The 24605-nt window shown below is 40.1% G+C and overlaps 3 protein-coding genes across 3 annotated transcripts; all 3 read right to left on the bottom strand.

The window, feature by feature from the left end:
• Nucleotides 1–394: 394 nt before the first annotated feature.
• On the bottom strand, nt 395–5799 carry LOC105912722 (homeobox protein Hox-C6a-like). The gene is given in 3 exon segments (XM_012841714.3): nt 395–1750; nt 2267–2311; nt 2314–5799. Coding segments are annotated over 3 exon segments (699 nt in total). The 5' UTR covers nt 2663–5799; the 3' UTR covers nt 395–1445.
• A 7983-nt stretch (nt 5800–13782) lies between these two features.
• Nucleotides 13783–17655, bottom strand: hoxc8a (homeobox C8a). The gene is made up of 2 exons (XM_012841677.3): nt 16825–17655; nt 13783–15321 (listed from the first exon to the last, which is right to left on the bottom strand). Exons 1-2 carry the CDS (start codon nt 17264–17266, stop codon nt 14993–14995), a joined length of 771 nt encoding a protein of 256 aa, XP_012697131.1. The 5' UTR covers nt 17267–17655; the 3' UTR covers nt 13783–14992.
• A 1925-nt stretch (nt 17656–19580) lies between these two features.
• Nucleotides 19581–23876, bottom strand: hoxc9a (homeobox C9a). Its single transcript, XM_012841678.3, has 2 exons — nt 22637–23876; nt 19581–21698 (listed from the first exon to the last, which is right to left on the bottom strand). Exons 1-2 carry the CDS (start codon nt 23202–23204, stop codon nt 21436–21438), a joined length of 831 nt encoding a protein of 276 aa, XP_012697132.1. The 5' UTR covers nt 23205–23876; the 3' UTR covers nt 19581–21435.
• Between the last annotated feature and the right edge of the window lie 729 nt (nt 23877–24605).

Genomic DNA, 24605 nt, shown 5'->3' on the forward strand with positions numbered 1-24605 from the left:
GTGGATTCCGTCGTATTTTTCAAGCATTTTTTCATCATTGTAACCTGATCCACATATTAAATAGAGGAAATCCGACTCTGTTATATTCGTGTCGTTCTGTTACATACGTAGGATGTCCCTGTCCTCCTGTAGTGCCCTGACTCTGTGGGCATCTAGTGCTAATACCATGCTAATACTAATGTGTTTTGAAACGAATGTTGATTATACACACACACACACACACACACACACACACACACACACACACACACACACACACACACACACACACACACACACACACACACACACACACACACTCACACACACGCACACACACAAACACACACACACACACACTCACACACTCACACACACGCACACACACAAACACACACACACACACACTCACACACACACACACACACATACACACACAGACAGACAGACAGACACACTACTTAACTTCACTTAAGCCTTTCCGTATCTCTGTGTACTATTGAAAAAAAAATATTTCAACACCACCTTCAAAGTCAGAGGGAATACTGTGTGGAAGCCACCTCACTGTAGCGGCTCAAAGAACCATCGGCCTCTCTGGCCTCTACTGTGCGAACTTGGAAAATTGAATGCAAAAATGGCAAACAATGTGAAACATTTTTATTAAATAAAGCACAATTTAAAACACCACTTCACATAAAAATGAGATTATTTGTCCTGTATAATTTTAATGACACACTTCAAAGCCTTTGTCTGGGCAATTTGTCCTGTACAAGCCCGTATAAAGTGTGCTTCACACTTAATAAGGAAACGGCAAACGAAACGCCGTACTCCATACTCGAGCAGTGGATGGATATATAATATCTACAAATATATGAACAGTCGAATATAGATAGTGTAGATTGTCCATCAGGACAATCATCGTAATTCATGGAAAATGATCTTCATAGAACATTATTTCAATAACAGCAAAAAAACAAAACAAAAAAAAAACAAATATGCATGTAATTCAGTTTACATTTGGAATGATTGCTGAGGTGCATTGTTTGCAGAATCTTCTATAAGGCAAATGTACTGGTAGCACTGGTCAAATGTTTATGGGCTCATCAATGATTTCAGTTTCAGTTTTGGCGACAAGATAAAAATGGCACTATCAAGCACACAACGTTGCATATCCTCCCGCTGTCGATTCAAACTGCAAAATTGCACTAAATTTAAAAACTGCAGCTGTTGCAGTTTCTCAACATGCGTGCGTGCTGGTGTGTATGCGTGCACGTGCGTGCGTTATGTATTTATGCGGGAGTGAGTTTGTGCGCCTGCAAGTGGGTACATGCGCGCATGAAGTGGTGAGACAGAGGAACTGAATAACAATGTTGATCATGCATTAATGTGTACAATTTCGTGAACAATAGGTAGTTATGTTGCTGTTCTACTAAGTGTTCAGAATGCAGAAATTCGGAGAATGAGGATCAATCTTTCTCCTTTTTCTCCTCTGGCTCTTTTTCAACACTCTCTTTGTCTGCCTCTGGAGATACAACTGTGGATTCACTCGCCGTAATTGTGGAGGTCAAGTTGCTCTCCTTTTTCCATTTCATACGGCGGTTCTGGAACCAGATTTTGATCTGGCGTTCCGTTAAGCAGAGCGCGTTGGCAATCTCAATGCGTCTTCGTCTCGTCAAATACCGATTGAAGTGGAATTCTTTCTCCAGTTCCAGTGTCTGGTACCGGGAGTATATCTGGCGACCTCTGCGTCTGTCTGCACCAAAGCCAACTCCTGCTCAATGTGGATTATAAAATCAGAGTAAAGATAAAAAATTAGAGGGTGGGAATACAACACAATAATAATGATAGAGACAAAGAGACTTCATTTGTTTAAAATACATATAGCTACATTCAAACGCTGACCAAATCCAACACATCCCATATACAATAAGTGACATTTACTGCTTACACAGAAAATAAACCCAGCTTGTAGTATTTTAAAGTGGAAACTTGTGAGACGTTATCATTGCTTCCCATAAAAAAAATCCATATCGCTATGGATCGCAAACTTAGTGTAGTGGACTAGGCGAGAATGCGCACTCTGAAATTTTAAAAACTAAATATTTACACGTTTTAGTTCCCTGGTGCTAAAAGAGAGGGCCAAACGGGAAACTACTCTTTGAAAAAGGGCCTTTATTGTCAAACCATTCAGCAGTGGTTTATGGGGCCATAAAAAGTATCTCACACTGTTGCTGGGACATATAGTAAAACCAGCCCATTCTCTCCCCAAGTCCTAGTAAAAACTTACCAGTGTGCGAGTTCATGCGCTGCATCCATGGATATATGTGAACGTGCCTTTCTGCTCTTGTGCTCCATTCCTGGCGGGATCCAAGTTGTAGTCCTGAGTAATGTGGCTCTGGCCATTTAGTCCCATGCTTGTTTGTCTGCAGCTGGGGAGCACATCTTTTTCTTGGAGAAATATATTAGATCCATAGTCGTATGGTCCCCGACCCGTCCCAAATACGTTATCTTGGGGTGAATAGAAGGGCGAAGCGTAAATCCGGTTTTGACTCATGGGAGAGCTGTAGGACGAGAAATGCCTGACTGGGTCATAGCCGCTCGAGTTTAGGGACACATTAGGTAGAACTTCTTGACCACCAGATACATGGCAGGGGAGCGACGAGTTCGCAAAATACGAATTCATACCTTCCCTATCGGCCTCACGTGTGCGCTTCCTCCTTTTTTTCTCTCCTTGTCTTTCCCTCACTCTCACAGTTAGGATACTACTTTCAGGGCCAGTGTGTGTTTTTCTATCGCATAAGGTAGCAACCTCCCGGCGTCTCCGGCTCTTTCAGGTGATATACAGATTTCAATATTATTAATTTCCAGACTCCAGTTAAGACGGTCAAACCAAGTGTTATAGCTAAGGTTGGCTCAAAGAGGGACAATATGACAGTGTCACCTGACCATTTTCCACCAATTGTAAGCGGGGAGTGCTTGCGGAACATGTAGCTTGTATCCTCATAGCCCTCTGGTAAAAGCACATAAAGCTTTAAGAAAACACGCAAGCGCACGCATGCACGCGCACGGCAGCTCACAGTGTCGCTCTCTTCCTCTCTCTCTTTCTCTCGCACACGCACACGCACACGCACGCGCACACACAGCCACACACGCGCGCGGTTAGGATACATCGTAAAGGATTTATAGTAGAATTTGAAAAAGAATAAGATAAGTGGAAATCTAAATATAATTCACAGTAAAATACATTACAGGACGGTTTTTATTACAGTGTTGTAGTTACACCACGGTCGGTACTTTTCTTAAAATTTTCCAGGGACAGTTTAATGAATAACAAAGTTATTATGGCATCTTGAAGTCAAAATAAGGTATCCCAAAAGAAAGCCCTCTATATAAGAATTCGCATGCCTATATAAAGTTTGTTGTTTTATCTGTAAATTCATTGCTGGTTATGAATTACTTACACAGGGCCTATTACACGTCAATGGATTTCAATACTTCCCCCTTACAATTGGTGGAATCATAATTAAATCACAATGATTGTCAATACTAGAAACAGTAGGTCTAAACAACAACCTGCAAAAATAAATAACGTAAATTGTAGCGCTGGGAGAGCCAATATTGAATCGCTTCAATCGCTAACAATAGTTTTTTTTATGTATTTATTAGAGCCAAATTCCTGACGGTTTTGAGCACAATTCCATGTACTCGTATAGCCCGATGTTCGCTCTGAGTGACTGCTGATGCTCCTCAGTGGGGGGAAAACGATAACGTATTTTACAGATATCACGTATTTGACCTGCCTCGTTTGTAAAAAAGTGTTGTTATCTAAAGTGTTAAGCTGTCTTTTTGCCACATCAATGTCAAAACCAACAAGCAATTCCAAACTTTATCCGACCGTGTGCCCGTTACATCACATGTCGTATATACTTCCATGTACTTTGTCGTAAGAAAACACAGAATGTGTACAGAAGATGTAAAACATAAAATGTCAGGAATACCAGGGGTAACAGAAACATCACCACTGGCTTGGGGATGGATTCGCGTAATACTGGTAAATCTCAAAATGAAAAGATTGATCCATTAGGCCTATATAATAGGTTGGAGTTATTTTCAGTGTACATGCGTTTAATGAAAGTCACATCTGGGGTACTAGGCACTGTTTATGCACACGTGTTTAGTGGCATGAACATATAAGCAACAACAGGCTATCCGAACATGCACCGGGCGGTGTTGGGTAGCCTACACTGCGCCTGTACTAAGATATTCAATGCGTATTGGTGATTGGTGCTTCTGAGAGACGATCTCCCCAAATGACGAAATGTCTATTTGGTCTAGAATTATAAACTGTGGAGTAGCAATCAGCGTATAGGCAAAATTGTCAAAAATAATGCAACGATCCAAAAAACAATGTAATTACTTTAACCTGGCAGTGTATGTAACCAACTCCTTAGCGCAATAGGTCTGTCTCCATTACGTTTACCTCAGACGGTTAATTTATTGCAATATATATGCAATTGTCTGGCACCCACGCAACACGAAACAACAAATTACAAAGCAAATGCTAATGCCAGTTTCAACACTGACTGACAGGCAGGCCAATCTCACGGTCTTCATAAAAGCTATACCACTGTGCAGTGTTTTATAGTCAAATGATAATCCAGGACTGATGTGACATTAACCAAACATCAAAGAACTGCATCTTTCATCCGACAGATACAATATATAAAGTGACTGAAGATTGGTGTCTATAACCAAGTGATTACCTTGCAGCCAGAGATACGTGCTGTTCGCACAAATGCGGTACTTTGTTTTTCAATAAAGCGATAGTGCTATGATGCTCTAAGATTATGATCTGAGATCATAATCGGAGAAGGCCCTTTACAAGTGTACTACTGACCCATTGAATAGTAGAGCACACCAAACCAACTGGGCCTTCGACATAAGTATGTGACTGTGGAGAAAGACTTGTAAGTGTTTTATTGCCGCCCTTAAGACAAATCACGTGGGCATGCCTGTGCATATGCAGCTGTAATAAAAGAACCAGTTTGACTCATTCCTTTCAGACTTAAAAAAAGAAACAGACATAGTCTGTATTAGTGTGTCAAAACACCGTTTTGTACTCTTTGTTAATAAAACTACCAACACAAGGCTACATTTGTATTAAACCATTATTTTAAGCCTAAAATGTAAGCTGTTCTCTTACTCGATTAAAACGACTATCACAACACCAATACAAATGCTACAGTATGACTGTAGCTAATTGTAATACGGAGCGATTATGACAAAGAAATAGAGACAATAAGACTCAGATACAAATAAGAAACGGTAAACGACCTGTGTCACTTTCTCCTTAAAACTCGACTTTCTTTCTCCTTAAAATGACGCTTTCAATATTTTCCTTACGACAAATTATTTCTTCTACCGCCAACATATACTGTGGGAGCCATTCGTCACCAACACTGAGAGGCCGAATAGTATTACTTCTGCAAAAGCCTACAAACCCCTATGCCATAACGCTAACTTTCAAGGAAAGCAAGCGCCGATACACTAGTTTGTAACATTTCCACAAAGATGTTCTTCAACGAGAATGAGATCATTTTAGTCCTGCAGTGGATGGGTGGGGCCTCAGGACTTTTCCTATTTGATGAAGCCTTTGAGCAGAGGTGTATCGTCTTTAGAGGGTTGAAAAATAAAGGATCCACCAATAGCAACACAATCAGAAATCGCAAATACATTGGGAGTTGCTTGAGTTATTATCGTCAGAGTGTCAGAATCTGCCTCACGCTCGCTCGCTCCCTAACATACACACACACACACACACACACACACACACACACACACCACACACACACACACACACACACACACACACACACACACACACACACACACAGCGCAGCACAGCACATCACAGCATATAATGTGGGAAGATGCGGAAATGTTTTGTAATCATATTACTTGCGAACTAAACGTGTTCGTAACTGTATTCTTAATTAAATGTGTAATACCTTCTTATCTTATTACATGAAGGGCAATATTATGTAAAGTAATTACACACAAACAGGTTGGCTGTTAGTGTTGAATAAATTCATTGAATATTGTTGCCAAAATGTCTAAACTGAAAGCCCAATATGTGATTATATCAATCTCTCTTTTTCTCTCTAGGTCTCAGAAGACGAGGTGTGGAAGCCCTGCTTCGAAATTGCCTTCTGTCGATGTCTTGGATATAAAATGTCTTTTTAATGGTTATGTGTACGGCATCTTTGTTTTAAACGGATTTTTCTATGATATTGTGCATCGTTATAGTTGCTTTAAATCCCATGCAAATAAACAACTGGTTTGCAGACATGAAATGGAAATACCGCTGATCAAGACCGCGTTTCCCAGTTTTGATGTAGGCTACCTACTAGGGCCCCGGCCCTCACAAGTTCCAAAAGGGAAAACCTTCGCGACAGGCAAGGCAGGTGTTTAATGTGAACAACATTGTGTATGCACAAATATAAACTGGAACATCAACAACAAATATACACAATAGGCCTATAAACACGTTTTCCAATCAGGAGAACTACTGAAGTCACTCGGTATTTGCACAAGGTTACTATCATCTACTATGGCGGTATATTTTCACCAAATCTGGCTGACTGTAAAAGATTGCAATGTAGATTGATAATAAAATACTGGCAGAAGGGTTGCCAGTAGTTGACTGTTAATTTGACAGTTCACCTACTGTAATATACTTTACTATATGTTACTGTGATAACACCATGTAGTGAATTACAGTACACTAGTGTATTTTCTTGATTTTACAGTCGACTACTCGCAGGAAGGTTGCCAGTACATTACCGTTTTTTAAGCTTAATTTACAGTTTATTACTGGGGATTCTAATCCTTGAAAAGAAATTCCACAGCTGCTTACAGTCTTCGTATTCAGTGTGTCTCCTCTAGAAACACAATAGTGTTCTGTATTCGCGGAGTCTCTACCGTTAATTAACATCACGCCCATAATACAACACTATTTACAGTATATTATAAATATAGCCAAGCATGCATTGTTTTATACAGTCTATAGTGCCGTTGTAATGGGAAACGCTATGTTACTGTCAGAATTTGACTGTTTTCTGCAGAATTTTGTTACAGTGCACAGTTTTATATTCAATGATTTTGCTTTTGTTACATATTAAACAAAAATCATTTAAATCGAAAGTCTGCTTCTGCTTTCTGAGTGGGCACAAGGTGGCAGTATTGCCAACATGAAATTAAATATGTGTGTGTGTGTGTGTGTGTGAGAGAGAGTGGAGAAAGATGGAGACAGGAAGACAGAAGAGGCACTGCTGATTCAGCAGATAATTCTCACAGGCACTGCAGAAGACAAAGGGGTCTTGCCACTCGTGTGATGGCATTGCCATCGCTGAGTTACTGCCATCACCTAAAATCGAATTTTCATGTCCCTGTTTTATAATTTAGCATTGGTGCTGATGGCAAAAAGTGACTATCAACAGAGACAGTTGTGTATTCTTAGACACCCCAACAATTTTGGCTAAAATAGCCCTCTAAATGGGAGGGTCCTATTTGGTTCTACACCAGCAAACCAGCTGGAATGAACATGAACGTCCGTGCAGCCATCACATCACTGGGAAATCGTCGTGTAACCCCTTAGACAGTAGTGTTGTGTTTGATACGTTTATCATACTTCATTTTCTCAAAATGTCTGTGTGGGGGGGGGGGGGGGGCGTGCGGATATACGGGCGTATCTCCAAGTGAGCGAGCGAGCGCGCGCATCTGATGCAGGCACATGAGTGTGTCTGCGGTCGTGGGTGTGAATGTGTTTTAGAGAGGGCGTTTAGAAAAAGATATATGCAGTGACGCATGCTAACCTTCCGCCCCACGAGTAGCTGAGGACATATCTGAAAAGACAGAGAGGGATTTACAAAAATAACTAAATAACTTGAAACCTCAGTGACAAGATATATAAAGCAGTGTACTAGCAAAACGGTCACGTGACTATGGCCAACTGGTAAACAGACAACATATCCATAGCTGTACGCTTTTGATGGAAGCTTTTCCCAATAACAAAACAAACAAAAAAAATCGAGAGCCCCTGTCGTCCCCCACAACCACAGAGACCTATGCATGTATGTCAGACAAAATGTCAAGCAATCAGATGAAGAGTCGGACTCCTTCTAATGATACAACCCTGAAAGCTATCTTTACACCACTGTGCGCCTGACTGGCCAGAACTCTCATTTCAATCACACCATTCCCAAGCCCTCTCATTTCAAAACCCACAACCGTTTAATATTAATTACATTAATAAACACAATCTCAAAAATGTTGAATCCGACCTAACAGTGGATTATGATTGGTTATGTAAAGGACAGGCTCACAGGTTTCACACAAACGCATTGACGCTAAATCCACAACGCGATCGGCGTCTAGATCTAGACTAAGAACCGTGACGAGATGGCGACTCACTGATGCTGTAAACTTCTAATGGTCAATCAAAGCGCAAATTTTGATGTACTGACCATTGGGTAAACTTCCAAGCCAATAAGGAGTCAGAATAGCTTACTTACCCACGTTTTCGCAGTTGTTTGTGTGACGAATGGCTGCCAATCAGTGGCAAGCTCGCTGGGAAAGACAACAGTGGCTGTTTCGCTGGATATCTTTTCAAATGGTCAAACGCAAAACTGGAATTTGACCCAAAAATGGAGACAGTAGTCTTCAATGCCCGCTTATCTCCTAAGCACTCTGAACTCAACTTCCAGGATAGGATGAGATGTTTAACAGGAGGCGGTGACTGTAGTGGGACCATTACTGGCAACGAGTCAAATGGTATTGGATGCCTAGTCAACAACACCAAATAAAACAAATTAACTTCTTGGTTAAAAGATAGAAAGCACCAAGGGTGTTGTGACGCATTCGTTGTAACCGCGACCGGTAGAAGGACGTATTTGTGAGGAAGACAACGACATAAAGTTCATGTTCATGGAGCGATGACACGTGACCTGCAGCAACCAATGGGAGAAGCGATTCAGTCGTAAACTTTTATTACTCAGCTGTAAATTCCCCTCCAAACAACTAGGAATGTCTTGCGTTTTCACCCTCTCCCCCCTCGTCTTAGCTCTTACTGCCATGTTGTGCAGACTGGTGCCTTCTCATATGAAACTAATAACGTAATGAAAGCGTGGACGTCCGATGGTTCTGTCATAGAAGGTAACGTTAGATGCATTTGACTGTGGCAAACACGGTGATGTACTAGGACCTGAAGTAGGTTAGTAGCCTGCTGTGATGGTGATGGCAAAAACAGCAGACGAATTAATGTTAGTGTTGCTGATGGCTATTATGGTGGTCGTTTTATGTATTAGGCTACTGACAAACACTACTGCCCAAACTTTCTGATTCTTTTTGCGTACCTTCGACTGTCAATCATCACTTCTCACAAGATGTCAAGCGGCAGGATAGAACTCCGTCATAGGCCAAAACATATTTTTAAATGCTAAACTTTTTAACATATACCAGACTAGATATGAAGAGCAAAAAATATAAATAACATATATATACATATATGAAAACGGAGAGAGATGATATTTCTCAAAACAAAGATGACGGGGTAGACCCTGTGCTCAGAGATGTCATTGCATTCTATCCATCGCAGAGGCGGGTGCCACTATCAACGGAAAGAACAGAAGAAGCCTTGCCTTTTTATTTTACTTAAAAAATGCAACCATCATGGAGCATGATGGCACCCCATATTCGTTCTATGTCTAAAATGTGTAAATATTTCACGACTGCCTTGCTTCAGAATATATATTTCACATGTTCATCAATGTCACTGCATGTTGCAACCACTTTTAACAGGCCGTTAGAGTTGGAATTAGTTGGAATTTCACACCCCTTAGTCTTGATACCATATCAAGTAGGCCTACTCGTTGTCAAAATAAACTCCAGGATTTGCTCTGTCCAATAATGCTACTTGTTAGTCAGTGCAACAATTGTGAAGGACTATTGGCAAGTATTCCAGTTTTGAAATAACATGCAATTACAGTCGTTTTAAACTACTTCCATCTCTGCATCTCCACACACTCAATACTATTATTATTCCATTATCTCCATACACTCATCACACATGAATTACTCACGAAGTTGTCATTTTGTAGACATAAAACAGGTCTCAAATGAAACGGCGAACCTAGTGCTTTGCAATGACGCTAGTAACTTGTTTGTGGAACGGTGCAGATAGGAGTATTATACACCAAATTCAACAAAGTTGCAATCATTGGTCATTTCTTCACCCATTTTCTATATACATAGCTGTATAAGTCACGAAGTGTTTGTAGCCTCAAAGGGAAACACATATTAAAATGAACAACAGGACCCACACTTTCAAACGATGCTAGATGCTAATCTGTACCAAATACGGTGGAGTAATCCAGTTATGGAACTACAGCAAAGGTCAGTGTTGTTGCATATACTATTTTACATATAAACAGACATATTTTAAAAATTGCTAAGCCGTAAAGTGTCCCACCATCATGGTTGTGACATCACCAGATTATAGAAAGTCTTGTCTATGGATATCTGAAAAGATATCCTCTCTGGAAAAAACATATTTTCAGATTGATGTAAAAAATATATTACATTTTTACCTTAATATGAATGCTGACATAGAACTTGTACAAGTAATATCATATCAGATGATGGCAGATCTGGGTAGCCCTGATTGTCCTGGAAAAAAATCAGACTCTTAAGAGTTTGAATGCGTCGTGATCTCAATTTCCACATTCTATTGTGTTTGTTACAGCAGGTGTTCAGGTCTATATTGTGCCGTTTTGCTACGTTGTGTTGGGATTGTCATGCATGTAACCTGACTGAAACTTACATTTAAAATAATGTTCATTCACTATGTAATTTCCCTACATTTAAAGGAGCGTTCCTGTGAGAAAACTTGTTATACTGACTTCTGAAGAAGTCGGTTGGTGTATAGGCCTAACTATTCAAGCAGCTTTAGCCGTGACTTTTCAAAATTGAGTTTGTTCTTGGATCTTGCAGTCATTATTGAAACATTTTTAAATCTAAAAATAAAGTTACATTGGGTATGATACATTTAACTTCATTTTAGGCCAGATTGTTTATCTACAACAGCAAGCGTTAGCAAGCGTAAGTTATTAGTACAACAACTTTATGAGCATGTGTCCAGTACCCTATTCGTTTAATCGCATGAACAATGAATCAGATTTGGTTTTCGATTGACTGGTAAACTCCAGAAGAACACTACCTGTTTCATTGTCTTGTCAGTAGAGTGTTTGAGGCAATTCAAATAGTGAAGCCCAGCAGGTCGATGATGTGCGTTTTTATGTATGAAGCCCTTGCAACCACCCCTCGATGGTCTACATCTAACCTAAGGTTATGGGGGAATTAAATAGGATGGCAGACTGGAATAAAGTACGAAGAAGCAGAAACTGATTAAATATCACGGCACCTGATATCGATCACAAACGACCGCGTTCACCGTGTGTTTTGACTACGTTTACCAGTGTGGGTCGGAATCGCATAAAATGTGGAGAAAACGCAGACTGCCCGGAAACAACACTGTCGAGTTTATACCACCAATAAACTTTACTGCAGGTATCTTAAAGCCCTACTTTGGTGCTAAATACAATGGCCAGACGAATGGACAATACTCGAGGACAATTACCCTACCGGAAACCTCCAGTTATTTCAACAGTTGTTAAAGAATAAAGTCAAAGAACAACACAAAAAGGCAGACGGTAGAGAAATGTGCTTAACTGGCAACAATCAAAATGGCGACCTCAATTCGTCATGACTAAAAACATTAGATATTATTCATTAACGTAATTATTCTCCCATTTGTATGCTCTGATTTGCCAGGTAGGCTAGGCCTGGCATGTAGATTAAGCTACACATAAAATAGTCTATTTTAAACATGCCATTCGTATAAGTTCAGGCAATTATTCCATATAATCTCCAAATATGTTTGTATTTAAATGGTTGGCAATTCGCGTAATTACAAGTATTGTGTCCGAAACAGCCTACATGTAAACACACCCAGCCGTTTAATGAGACCTTTTCCAGTGTTCTATGATTTAAAATGGCTAGTCGGCTGTATGGTCCAGATTTGATAAACAATCTTCCCTCTCTAGTTTGTGCTCTTCAAAAAATTAAAATGGCCTCATCAATCACTATTTATATGTATATGTAATTTTTCCATTTCTACTCCTTGTATAAACCATAGTCTACTTGGTTTAGCATAAATGGCACCTTAAGGTAGCCTATGATAATAGTTACTACATATAATTATAAATCTATAAACAAGGTAATGTTTCATTTAACTTTGCATCTGTTGGAAATAATTACTCTAAAAGTACGTAGGCCTACGTATCCAATAAACGGCCGAGAAACAATTTAGGCTTACATGCTCCTCTGTGGACCTGCCAGGGTAGGTGCACGCGTATTAAATACGTTGTTCAACTGAATTATTATCAACTGAGGTATATCTATAAGACGAAATGTTTCTTGATATCACCTTCAAACCAGGCACATCCAATCGGGTTCAGGGCCCAAGCCAGCTGCTGCCAGGGTAGGCTATCTTTGTTCTGATGTTTTGGAGAATGGCTCCCTCACTGCTCTGCTCATATTAGCCTATTCATTATTTCCCATAATGTTGAAATGCATAATAGGGCTTAGTCAGAGTAATAACCTTGTTGGAGCACTGCGTTTTCCACCTCTCTGCAGTCCACAGACTCCAATATTAGACTACTCGAGGTATATCCTGTTTTATATTCTATTTCATAAATAATGAGAGGGTAACGTTCAAAAAACAGAAACTGTCTTGAATCACAAGTTCTCAGCTTTACAGAATCTGAAAGTGTATGAGGAAACTTACAATGTGTTTCTCGTTGAATCACGTCTTTCTTCATGAAAGCGTCAGACTTGCGAAGGTCGGCTGCTCCAGGATTTGTCTGTCGCCTGAGTGTTCAGCCTTGCCTTACACCATTGATTAGACGCTGTTGGATGGTTTTGTATCCACAAGTTTGTCACTGAACCCTCAGAGAGAACGCGTCCTCCCCCGGGGACAGGTGTTAGCCTACCACTCATGTGCTGCGGCTCGCCAATGCCATTGTATGTTCCTTTTGCGATTCAAAATGAATTCGCACTATATTGTGCGATGTTTGCTCTATGATGCTATAAACCCATTGTCATCAAATTGCTTGTTTTAGGTCAACAAACATACATGAGAAGTATATACAACTGTTGCATAGATTTATATGTTTTGTATCGGCAACTGTTTTAGTCTTAGCGACCAAGTCTGCCACGGAGGCAGGGAAGCTGTAATGGGCCTACAGTGCAGGTGTACTATATAATTGAACTATTGGCTCCAGGCTATAGGACAGCGTAGTGGAAGATTTTTCTGTTTCTCTTTCCCCAGCCTGTTTTCGAATGCATGTAACCACGGTCAGTGGTAGGCCCAGGCCTGTTGCAAGTAGCCTATTAACTTAATTTTCAGATAGCCTATCATCTTACAAACTAAACTTTGCCAAACTGGCAACCCACTCATTTAATATCCTGAGCAGAGTGACATATCATTCCCAATTTTCTGTAAACCTGAAATCGTTATTTGGAACGATGAAAACTCGTATTCGTTACTTCATACCGTGGCATTCCTAACAGTGGTGCTATAGCAGATGTAAGCAATGTGTCCGATGAACGTAATGAAAGTGACGATTCTGTTTAAAACATGTTGCAACCGTGCAGTTTCGAAATTGGGCACAAAAAAAGAGGAAATCAGATTAGCCATTTTGTTTATTTTTCTTTTATGCCAATAACAATGGCGTGGACACACATTTCTGTATTTTCACATGAGAAACACCAGCAAAACGAGCATATCGTTAACAGTAAGATATTACAAGACATACATAAAGATTATATTCAGTGCAATCGAAAATCTAAGCTATTATCACCAGCACATTAAAATACCACTCCTTAATAATATAGAATAATTGTTGCATGAATGGTGATATAAATGTGCGTTTTCTATAGGCAGTTTAAGTTGTTGGGGAAATTTGTAAGTGTGATACTGAAACAAAGAAGAGCCAATAATTGGAATACAAATTATCATCAGGCAAAGGCCTTTAGGTAGTGCTTGGTATATTCTCTGTAATATCTCAGCTTGGCTTTGAGCTAATGTCTTCTGAAGACATACAAAGGAGTCATTATTGGGTAAATTATTGGCCTACAAAATAAAATAAGTGTTAAAAACATATCTCAAGGAAGTGTCTGTCGAGAAATCTATATTGCAAGTTTCCCAGGCTTAGGTAGCATCTTCAGGAATTTGAAAGGATTACAATTATGTAGGTAAAATCAAATAATTGATGAATGCGCTATTGTCAACAACAACAACAACAGCAATACTATTAATAATGATAATAATGATAATAATAATAAAAATATGTAATAATAATATAACAATGTGTGTATCTTTTATAAAACTATCTGCTGGGTTGCCATATAATTGCCAAAGTGATTTATCCATTCCTTTTTCATTATTCTTTTATCATGTCTGAACTGAACATGAATTGTGACTAATTTACAAAACCCTCAGCTGAAGGACAATCAGTAGCCTAATTATTTTGGCCAAAACACACAACTTTGTTGTTGGTTACACTTCATCAAGTTTGAAATATGGAAAAAAAATATTGGAACTAGAGCCCCTGTTTATCATGCGATTTAGTCTCTAAACGTGTTGATAACGCCCTAGACCTCCAAAACAAGGTTATATGATTAAGTAACCTAAGGCTTGGGTAAGTCATGTTTCCTTCACTGCAGTCTACTTCCATCTAAAAGTTCGTTTCCTTGGTTGTATTGGGATAGATTGTGATTCTCTGTGTTCTGACTGAAATCATAGTCATAAAACTAGCGCTTTTCTCTCGCCCCCTTTCCCTCTCATCACCTTTTCGTGAGACCCTCGGCCGTATAACCATAAAAGACCATAAAATCACTCCTTCGTCTCCTTCGTCTCCTTCGTCTCCTCTTTCTCTTCCGTTTCCTTGTCGTCCCCTTCGTCCACTTCACCGTCCTCGTTGCCCTCCTCCTCAGGCTCGGTCTCTCCCCTCTGACCCGGAAACTTGTCTTTGTTGTTCTCTTTTTTCCATTTCATCCTCCGGTTCTGGAACCATATTTTGACTTGCCGCTCGGTGAGACTTAGGGCATGGGACACTTCGATTCTCCGCTTGCGTGTGAGGTAAGGATTGAAAAGAAACTCTTTCTCCAGTTCCAGAGTCTGGTAGCGGCTGTACGTCTGTCTTCCATTGCGTCTCCCAGGGGCTTAAAATCAAACAAGTATTTGATCACTAAGTGTATGTAGCATTCAGTGTACAGACCATTTTTGACATCAGTCTAACACTGTCACACAGTCTAACACTGTCACACATACTCTATTTGGAAGTGCCGTTGAAGGTAGACTTAGCCTATATCATAAATAAATCACTGGGAGCAGAGCGAATTTTAATTTGTTGATCGCCATATAGTCTTTGAAACTGCTTCCCCATCCAAATTACCCGGACTAGCTTGCTGGGGGTGTAACCCAATATTACAAGTAAGCAATAATGGCATCGATGTTTTATATTATCCATAGTTGTGTTTGTTTATACACCAGCAGTGAGTTGTCCTTCACCGAAAAACAGAACAGTTTTGCATAGTTTGAAGAGGAAAGTTGAAGGCATTTATCTCACTAGGATTAAGTCATCCAGATGTAAGCTAATACAATACAATGAAAAATGCGTATTGCCTCTATCATAACTGAGATGCACAGTAACAACATTAAATGTTAAATAAAAGTTACTATCCATTAATCGTTTTAACCACAGTTGGGCCCTCTCGTCATTGACATCCATATGCACCATTGGAACATTTTTGGTTGTTCTGATCTGCACAGCATACACACACACACACACACACACACACACACACACACACACACACACACACACACACACACACACACTCTCTCTCTCTCTCTCTCTCTCTCTCTCTCTCTTACTCTCTCTCACTCTCTTTCTCTCTCTCTCACACACACACTTACTTCCATGCAGAGATTTAATTAATTCCTTTTAGTCAGACTACTGCTGATGTGAAATAAGTAGTGTCAGTCACTAGATTGACCCTTAGATTCTTAGATGTGTAATCATGCCTTTTCTACATGTTTGGTAGAAAGTGAGAGAAATACTTTTCAGTGCCATGAAAATGTATGTATCTATTGTATGCCCAGCACATGTAAACGAGAACACTTACTCTTCACAACCATATTATAAATCTCTCCTGATGGCCCAATGATGATGACAGGGGAGGTAAATAAACTATTTCAAGTTGCTGTGTCTCATGCTTTGGCATAGCTGAGCTAGGCTATGAAGTTGACTTATTAAACAGATATGCTTTATTATTATTACTATTATTATTAGTAGTAGTATTGTTGTTGTTGTTGTTGTTTTTACAGGACTTCACACAACGAACCGACTAACAGAAGAAATCTGCAATCAAAATCCAAGATCTGCAATCATTTACCATGGCCGTATAATATCCACAAGACTGCAATACAACTGTGTGAAATGCATTTTGTATAGTCAGTCCTATTATCCAAAAACTAGATCACTAATAAAACTTTACTATGATTATGGTTATAATCACTACATGACATGGACGTTATTTATCTCTCTTACCCTGTTTTTACCCCCCCCCCCCCCCCCTTCTCTCTCTGTGTCTCAAACTCACACACATACACTCAAGTTCGTGCACGCACACAAGATAAGAACTCAAAATAATGTTGCTAACCGTGGGGTCTCATCCAAGGGAACACGAGACTGGGAGACGAGTTTTGATTTAAGTGGCCTTGTCCTTCTCCAGGGTTAGAGCTGCTGGATTTACAGTCAGGGTATTGCGTTAAACTCGTTTCTTGCTGGGTACCATAAAGCGGCTGCCTCGGAATGGCCTCATATCCATAAAATTTCGTTGCGTCTCCATGGCACGCCAGAGCACACGGGTTCTGTTGGTATCCCGGGTTCGAGATGCCCGTTGCCCCGTGATGGAAAAAATCCTGGACGTGATGAGTCGGGTGTTGAAAACCCGGCGCAGTTGCTCCTGGTCCGTAGACAAGCGTGTGGCTACGGGCGACGCTTTGAGGGAACCTGCAGTCGTAGTAAGTTGGCTCCAGTGACTCGCCACCTTTGTACTTGGAGAATAAAGGGTTGACAAAATATGAGCTCATGATTAGCATGCATTAAAACGAGTCCTTTTGGAAAGTATGTCCTTTATGCCTATCGGTGGCTGCCTTTTGTTAAAGTCCTAGATCGCTGAAAGCAGAGACAAGGAGTGAGAGAAACCGGAACTAGATGGAGAAATGCTGCCCCTTTGGCCAATATCGGGCAGTTCTCTCCTCGACTCCCTTGTCCTCGACACTCTCGCTCTGCCTTGCACTTACTCTCTGTCGCTTTTCCCTTTTGCAGTCTCAAATCCGGCACACGGCGTGTATGGTGGATGTGTGTTAAGGTTAAAGCTGGCTAGCTCCACCGGCACAGTCACAAGCGCTTTTTTTTAGCTTCCCACCCAGCCACCCCCACTACAATGCCCCCCCACCCCCTCTACACAAACCTCACCACACCACCACATCCCCGCCCGTCTCCTCATCTTTTCACACGCGTTCATAGCCGTACACCTTGGAAAAACTATCTGAAATAGGTTGATGAGAAGGCCCAATTTGTATTTCTGTAGTATATTTAAGAAATCGGCACAAGTTTAACGCCAGCACAAGGTACATTTTCTTTAATCGGTAGGCTACATAACCAAAATTGTTATAAATTAATATTGTAATGTTGGTGTTGTCATGCTCATCTTTGAAGCTTTAATGTTTACAATGTATACAATATTTTACACATAAGGCCCATCATTATTTTCTCATTTAACATTAAATAGCCTAGTATGACAACAGTGGAGGCAATTCTACAAACTTGGCCTTTATCCTTTGTCCAAAAAAATATGTTATCGTATTGGTGAAAGGCAGCTAAACTGCTGGTCCTTCTAGTAAAATCAATCATACATTTTGTGAAATGGTTAGGCCTAATATGCATAAACCTAAGGTAAACACAAATGATATGGCAGCACCTAAATACAAAAAAATGACCAGCGACTTGCCTTCATGCCGCTGACTCCTCTGACCCTGCTAAACCTTTCGTGAAAAGTTGTAAATCTGCCCCGCAGAGTTAATAAAATTGAGCTTTGAATGCCTCGTTATTTTCCAAGACACCATCATATCACGTTGTTTATTTCGGCTGCGCTGGTCGAGCAGGCCTCCCTCAAGTATACTCTTGTGGTTTTGTGGCGGTACTGACGATTTTAACACATCATCGTAAAATATGAAAGCACACAGAGAGAGTTTATAGACTTTTCACAGTCTATAAAGATGCAGATTACTGGTCATTGTTGCCCTGTGGTAAGAACCTTGTTTCAGAATTGAATTAATCTAAATTGCTGGAATAACCATAATCTCATTAGGTATTAATATTAGTATTATTAGTTGTAGTAGTAGTAGTAGCAGCAGCATGTCATTGTTGTTGCTCCCATCGTCGTGGTTATGTTGTTCTTATGAGTCATAGGTACCAATTATGATTTATATAGTTTTCACGCAGCCCATGGTAGGCTTAATATTAATCTTTTAGGCCTGACGTGTCAGTGAATTTACACAGTGAACAGTAGTTTCAACAAATCTTGAAAAAATATGTAGGTCTCCATAAGATAATCGTATGGATAAAACGTTTTTTTATGGGTCTTTATAACTCAATACAGTCCATTTCAGACAACACACTGTCTGAAACTAAAATTTCAGATAGATTAATTATGAACGTTTTCTAAACGACGTATATGTTTGAGTCACCACTTCTCACTGTCCACTAGAAACAACATTTCCCTTGGGATATTTCAAATAATCCTTTACATATAGGGCTCGAAACCTAGCGCGGTTTGCATACATATTTTGTTTAACATAATCTATGCCTGATGAGAGGACCTATTATCTCGTTTTCCTAATTTATTGTTGTTAAAGTTAAACAAGGAAAAACCAGGATAGATCTGACTGTTTACCACGCTCTGAATAATAGATATCACAAACTATCTGTACTATCCAGCGCTCAGTTGGTTGAGTTTTCCTTTTGTTTGGCAATGTGTTACTCAGGAAAGATGGACGTGTCACAGGAGTCGCGTTCTTGCTTAGGCCTACAGCACCAATTTTCAGTCAACAGCGTCATCTAGCGTTCAGTTGGGTTACCTACATTACGTTAATCCACACAAAAATGGCAGGATAGTCTGGAGATATTTGCTTAATTTTTGTTGTCGGCGCAGTAACAGTTTTGAAAACGCATAATAGTAGCGCTACAATGACTGTGAAAAATACTAATTTCTTTTATGTAGAAGTTAAAGTGCATGCGTATCCTACAGAGGACATTTTATCTTTACATTAAACAGGACGCAGTGCTGAGTGGGTTTAAGACAGATAGCTGGTCCTTTTCTTTTTTGTTTTACAATGATAGTCTTTCTCGCCCAGAGGTGTGGGGAAACGCATGTTATTGCCAGCAGGCTTCATGATCTAATGGCACCCAAAGCCTCCTTTGAACGGATCCACCATCAGTGTCCCTTAAAACCATAAAATAATTTAGCCCAGACGTCTAGCCAGTTCGCCGGGTTTGCTTTGTTCGTCTGCATTTGAGACAAACAACGCAAGACTGTAAAACGAGGATTTTTTTGTCCTTTGCGGAAATGCTCTGGATTAGTCTTTGAAATTTCAGCATCCTGTTCGTATTGTTAGCCACTACAAAACGGCAATTTCACCCGATGTCACGAAACAAACGTCAGACGCAGAGAATTATGGCTCTGGTTACTAGACAAAACGTAAAATAATAATAGAAAGCATTTATATATATAAAAAAAACAGAAACCATGGGCCCATCTGCTGACCTACGTGGGATAATTTGATATAATTATCCAGAGCATGGATAAGGACGTTTATACACTGTAGTGATCATTTTCCAGGTTTTCTTTTTATTTACTTTTTTTAAAACTGTGTTACTATGATTGACATAGTTCATTTTTGCTCTGTGACCATACAGAGACAGTGAGAAACGGTCTGACATCCAGGTAACATTTTTTTGAATTGTCTGCGATATCTGTGTGTCATGTAGCCTACTGCTGAAAGTTGTGATAATACAGTCTTGATGCTTCAAACATGATCGCCTATACTTTGTATAAAACGACGTATTTGTTTTGTTAATTACAGGGGGCAATTAATCACCAAACCAGATCTGAATTTGAAATTGACCGTAGTAAAACTCGATGGTAAAAAGGTATACCTTTCTGTAATTTTCATTCTACTAGACCTATTCTACTACAGCGCCGTCGTTTCTGGAGGTATATTATGCTTGATCAGCCTGTGGCCTAAACATGTAGGCCTAAATAAAGTTCGGCTATTAAATATGTTAACCTGTTAACTTTCCGTATGTATTTTCCAGAACCATAGGATTGTTTGAGAATTGGATATTGGAAAAAATCAGGTGAAATAGTATGATTTAATTTTAAGTTGTAGGAGTAGCCTATACCGTAGGCTATCATATGATACCATACGATGCATAATTGTCTTCAACTCTTAAATAGGCCGTATAGGTCTATTTACCTTCATGCGTTTGTCTTCGGTGGCTTTTTCTATATTCAGTTTATAATCTTTCCCAGTGGTATCTACCCAGAGATAAAGCATGGGTCACCGTTTGAAATCCGGCCTATAGCCGGATTTAACAATCCTACCAAAATATTAATCACAAACAGTCAGATATTTGGATGTTGACCATATATATTTGAACAGATCATTAGAGAGGGAAACTAAACTTTACAACAAAACTATTCAAAATCCACGACTGGGTACATCGAAAATCTACAGCACCACTAAGACATTAGCACATGGGGTATTCGGACGAAAGACATTATATTTTTCTGTACAAAATATCTCACTCATCCACCTGCCAAACAAACACCCAAACATAACGAGAAGAGATATTATCTTGTGAAATTTATAAATTACTAAATGAAAAAGACACGGCAGTTCAAGTATTTTCTTGCTTTTCCTTCGAGGCAGCTTTTCCACCGGCATGTTTCGTTAGGCCTGTTTTTAGGCTTCCATGCCTTCATGACTAAAAGGGTTTCCTCTAGCATAAGCAAGCAGTGTTTCACCTCTGTAATTAATATGCGCCAAATTCTTGCTCCAAAGACATAAACAATCAAATATACTAAAAGAGTCTGTTTCACTTTTCACAGGAATGAATACAACTGTTTACTGCATAAGACATTTTCTGCCACAGTTCCTCTTGGTGTGTGGTGTTTGTTCAGACTGCACACTCTGGTAGCGTTTTATTTCTCAGCTTGCGTTTGGGCAGCGTTCCTGTCTGTTCTCTCCTTATTCATTTTTTTCATCTTCATCCTTCGATTCTGAAACCAGATTTTAACCTGTCTTTCTGTTAGGTTAAGGACTCTGGCAACTTCGTAGCGTCGGTCTCTGGTAAGATACATATTAAACAGAAATTCTTTTTCAAGTTCCAAGGTTTGATATTTGGAGTATGGGCATCTTTTTTTCCTCGTGGATCGCGCGTGGATCCAATTGGCCACTGGGTTATCTGTGAAATAAATGAAAAAGAGAGAGAGAGAGATTAATAGGCCATGTTTAAGTTCTTCGTTGTCTAAGAAAATTATTTTGGCTTTACAGCTGAGTAAACCTGCTGAACTGTCTGCGCACTTGCCCTTTAACAAAGGCCCTCGACTGAGGGCAGAGCCCTCCAATAATTATAGCAAACTATCAGATCTGATTTCCGTGCTAAAAATCGCTTAGTACAGTGAAAAGGCGCCATAAAGCAGGCCAAGTGAATGCACCTATTCGCTTTATAGGCCCATAAAGAACTAAAACGCCTTGTGGTTTCCAGCCTTTATAGTTCTTCAGCCGCGGTGCTCAGTCAGCTCAGTAACACTCCACAAGTTGTTACTTGAAGTGAAGTCCTTGTTTATTATACTTCTTACAAACCATTCATACCTGTCATAAAAGCCTGATCAGTTAGAAAGGACTCAAATGCATATGCCATAATTATTGATTTTATGTTTATTATAGCATTTGTCATGCCCTTAAAACGGACTGTGAAAGAAGTGGAAATGCATGCACCACAAATGTGGTCAATACCCCGAAATTAAACAGACAAATACATAAAATGAGGATGTGAGCCCTTAATAAAGTATATGTAAAATATAGGCTGCGCATATGATATTGCCACAGTCATGGCAATTGACATTAGCATAAAATAATTTAGCAATGCTAGCGCTGGAACAGGATGAGGAGCGTTTTGTTTCTTTGAAAGTCTCACTCGCCACCTCGTCATGAACGGTTCCAGGACTACTAGACTACTTACAACTCTATATGTGATTATATGGTGATTCAGTTTACAACAGACAGGGATTAATGAAATATATTGTGAATTTGGGAGTCAGAGGCAAAACTCCATAAAGGAGAGACACACACTAGCACTCCTACAACTCCCCATTATGAATGAAAATAGGTTCAACTTACTCGGGTCTAATTCTGGTTTCTCGTCTTTTTCTTTTGCGGAAGAAACAATCTCTGTCTCGGGCGATGGGTTGGTCTGCTGCGTTTTCTCTCGGATGTCTGCTGGGGAGCAGTACAGATAATCCGAGAAGGTGCGTCCGCTGGTGGTCAAACAGTCTCCGGTTCTATGCTCTTGAAAGGCATCGGGCTTCAACCCATAATGCCGACTGTTAGCTGCATAGCCAGGAAAAGATACGGCACCGGGAATCGGTTCCAGCCATGAGCGCACGTATCTCGAGTCCGTTCCTAAATGAGGTTGGTGACTGTATGGGTGGTAAACCACTGACGACTGAGAGTGAACAGGGGCCCAAGTGGTAGTAAAGACGGGTGGTTTCGGGGCAAAGCTGCAGGAAGGGTAGTCTCCACATTCCGGCACCAGGGTTGTCGAACGTGGTCCGGAGGAAAGCGGACCAGCAGAGGAAAAGCGAGTCGACAATACATCCTCGTTTTCATGGTTTATCAAAGAATCCACATAATAATTAGTTATGGGACCCGATGTCGACATGATCCTTCCCCTCCGTTTTACATGCATCCGATTATTATATGGGCTGTATGTGTACTTTTTTATCTACCCATAGAACAATCAAGGCAGGTAATTATTTCTCAAAGCTTCTCCATCGTCTATTGGTTGACTCTGCAACACGTGATTATATTTACCCCCACAAAAAAATGCACAGTGGATCAATGCGCGACTTGTCCTGGGATAGCAATGCACTACGGGGTGGCAGTATGGCGATTTTGAGATGTTTCTTTAAGGGACTTCAGGATGAAAATAACTGTAAGCCTTTTTGGTGTAACTACTCTCATATGCAAAATATATTTGTGAAGCCGTGTCGCTGTACGAGGTACGTTTACGATCTTGTAAAGGCACTATTTGTTGGTGTAATCAATCTTTGTCGAATCTTTTCCTACATCTGTGGGAAGCGCTGCGTGCATCAGTACTTCAATAACACTCTATGTTACATTTCAAAACCCACTATTTGACTCCGAATGTGTTCTTTTTGTCCCTGACTGGCGTTTATAGTGTGTCTGATTTTCCCTTATATGTGGGCAATTCCTGTGCTTTCATAGACCCCCAACGCCTGGTCTGTTTAGTTGCAGTGAGTCTTTAACACACTGAAATTATAGTTTCCATGTCACAAATAAACACAAGCAGGACATCCCTTGTAACCACAAGGAGGCTGAGGTGGGAATACTAACATCCTTACGGACGTATCCACTGCAGCAGCTATATTCGGCAAGTGGCCGTGCATGTTTTTATGTCCTTCAATAAATTTTTACGAGGACCATTTGATTGTTCATAAACGTGTCGTTAATAAAACTGCAGTTGAGTTCCCAGTATAGCATAAAACCAACACGAGGCTTGTGAAACAAGTCCCATCAAACAGTGATGTAGAAGAAACCAACTTGTGGACAGGGGAGAAATAGTGACAGAAGAACGGGCAGTTTCAACGAGGTTGAGATGTCCATAATCCTTATCATTTCTTATTATTCACGTCGTCATGCACAAATTGTAAACTTCTGCTTCGCTATGAGACATTTCTAAAATAAGTTCCTGCATAGCCTAATTAAACACGGACCAGAATTTCATCTCCCGATAACACCGCACACCCGCTAAATCTTAAGTTATAAAATATCCTATATTTGATCATTTAATATTTTTCTATTTGCTGCTTTCTTGACCGTGTGACTGACGTGGTAAATTGCAATCGGGTTTATTCTTCGCATGTGGTATAGGCCAACAGCAAATTTACATCATCGGCTGACTCAGTGACGGTGTGCTTGATTAAAAAGATCTGTTTGACCTATAATAATACAACGAAAATAATAACCTATTGTAATCAGAGAAACAAATGCTGCAGACACATCTAAATGAGTCCACCTTTTAAAATGTGTTACTGTGAAGTAGGCTATGGGGTTACTAATGGTAGGG

This window comes from Clupea harengus, chromosome 4, assembly GCF_900700415.2.
Source record: "Clupea harengus chromosome 4, Ch_v2.0.2, whole genome shotgun sequence".
Taxonomy (NCBI): Eukaryota; Metazoa; Chordata; class Actinopteri; order Clupeiformes; family Clupeidae; genus Clupea; species Clupea harengus.

Bases quoted from the DNA above. Each gene is read 5' to 3' on its own strand.
- hoxc8a (XM_012841677.3), bottom strand. From the start codon at position 17,266: ATGCTAATCATGAGCTCATATTTTGTCAACCCTTTATTCTCCAAGTAC. The intron at 15,322-16,824 runs GTTAGCAACATT...TTTGATTTTAAG, and splicing joins CCCTTGGATGAGACCCCACG to CCCCTGGGAGACGCAATGGA.
- hoxc9a (XM_012841678.3), bottom strand. From the start codon at position 23,204: ATGCATGTAAAACGGAGGGGAAGGATCATGTCGACATCGGGTCCCATA. The intron at 21,699-22,636 runs GTAAGTTGAACC...TTTATTTCACAG, and splicing joins GAAACCAGAATTAGACCCGA to ATAACCCAGTGGCCAATTGG.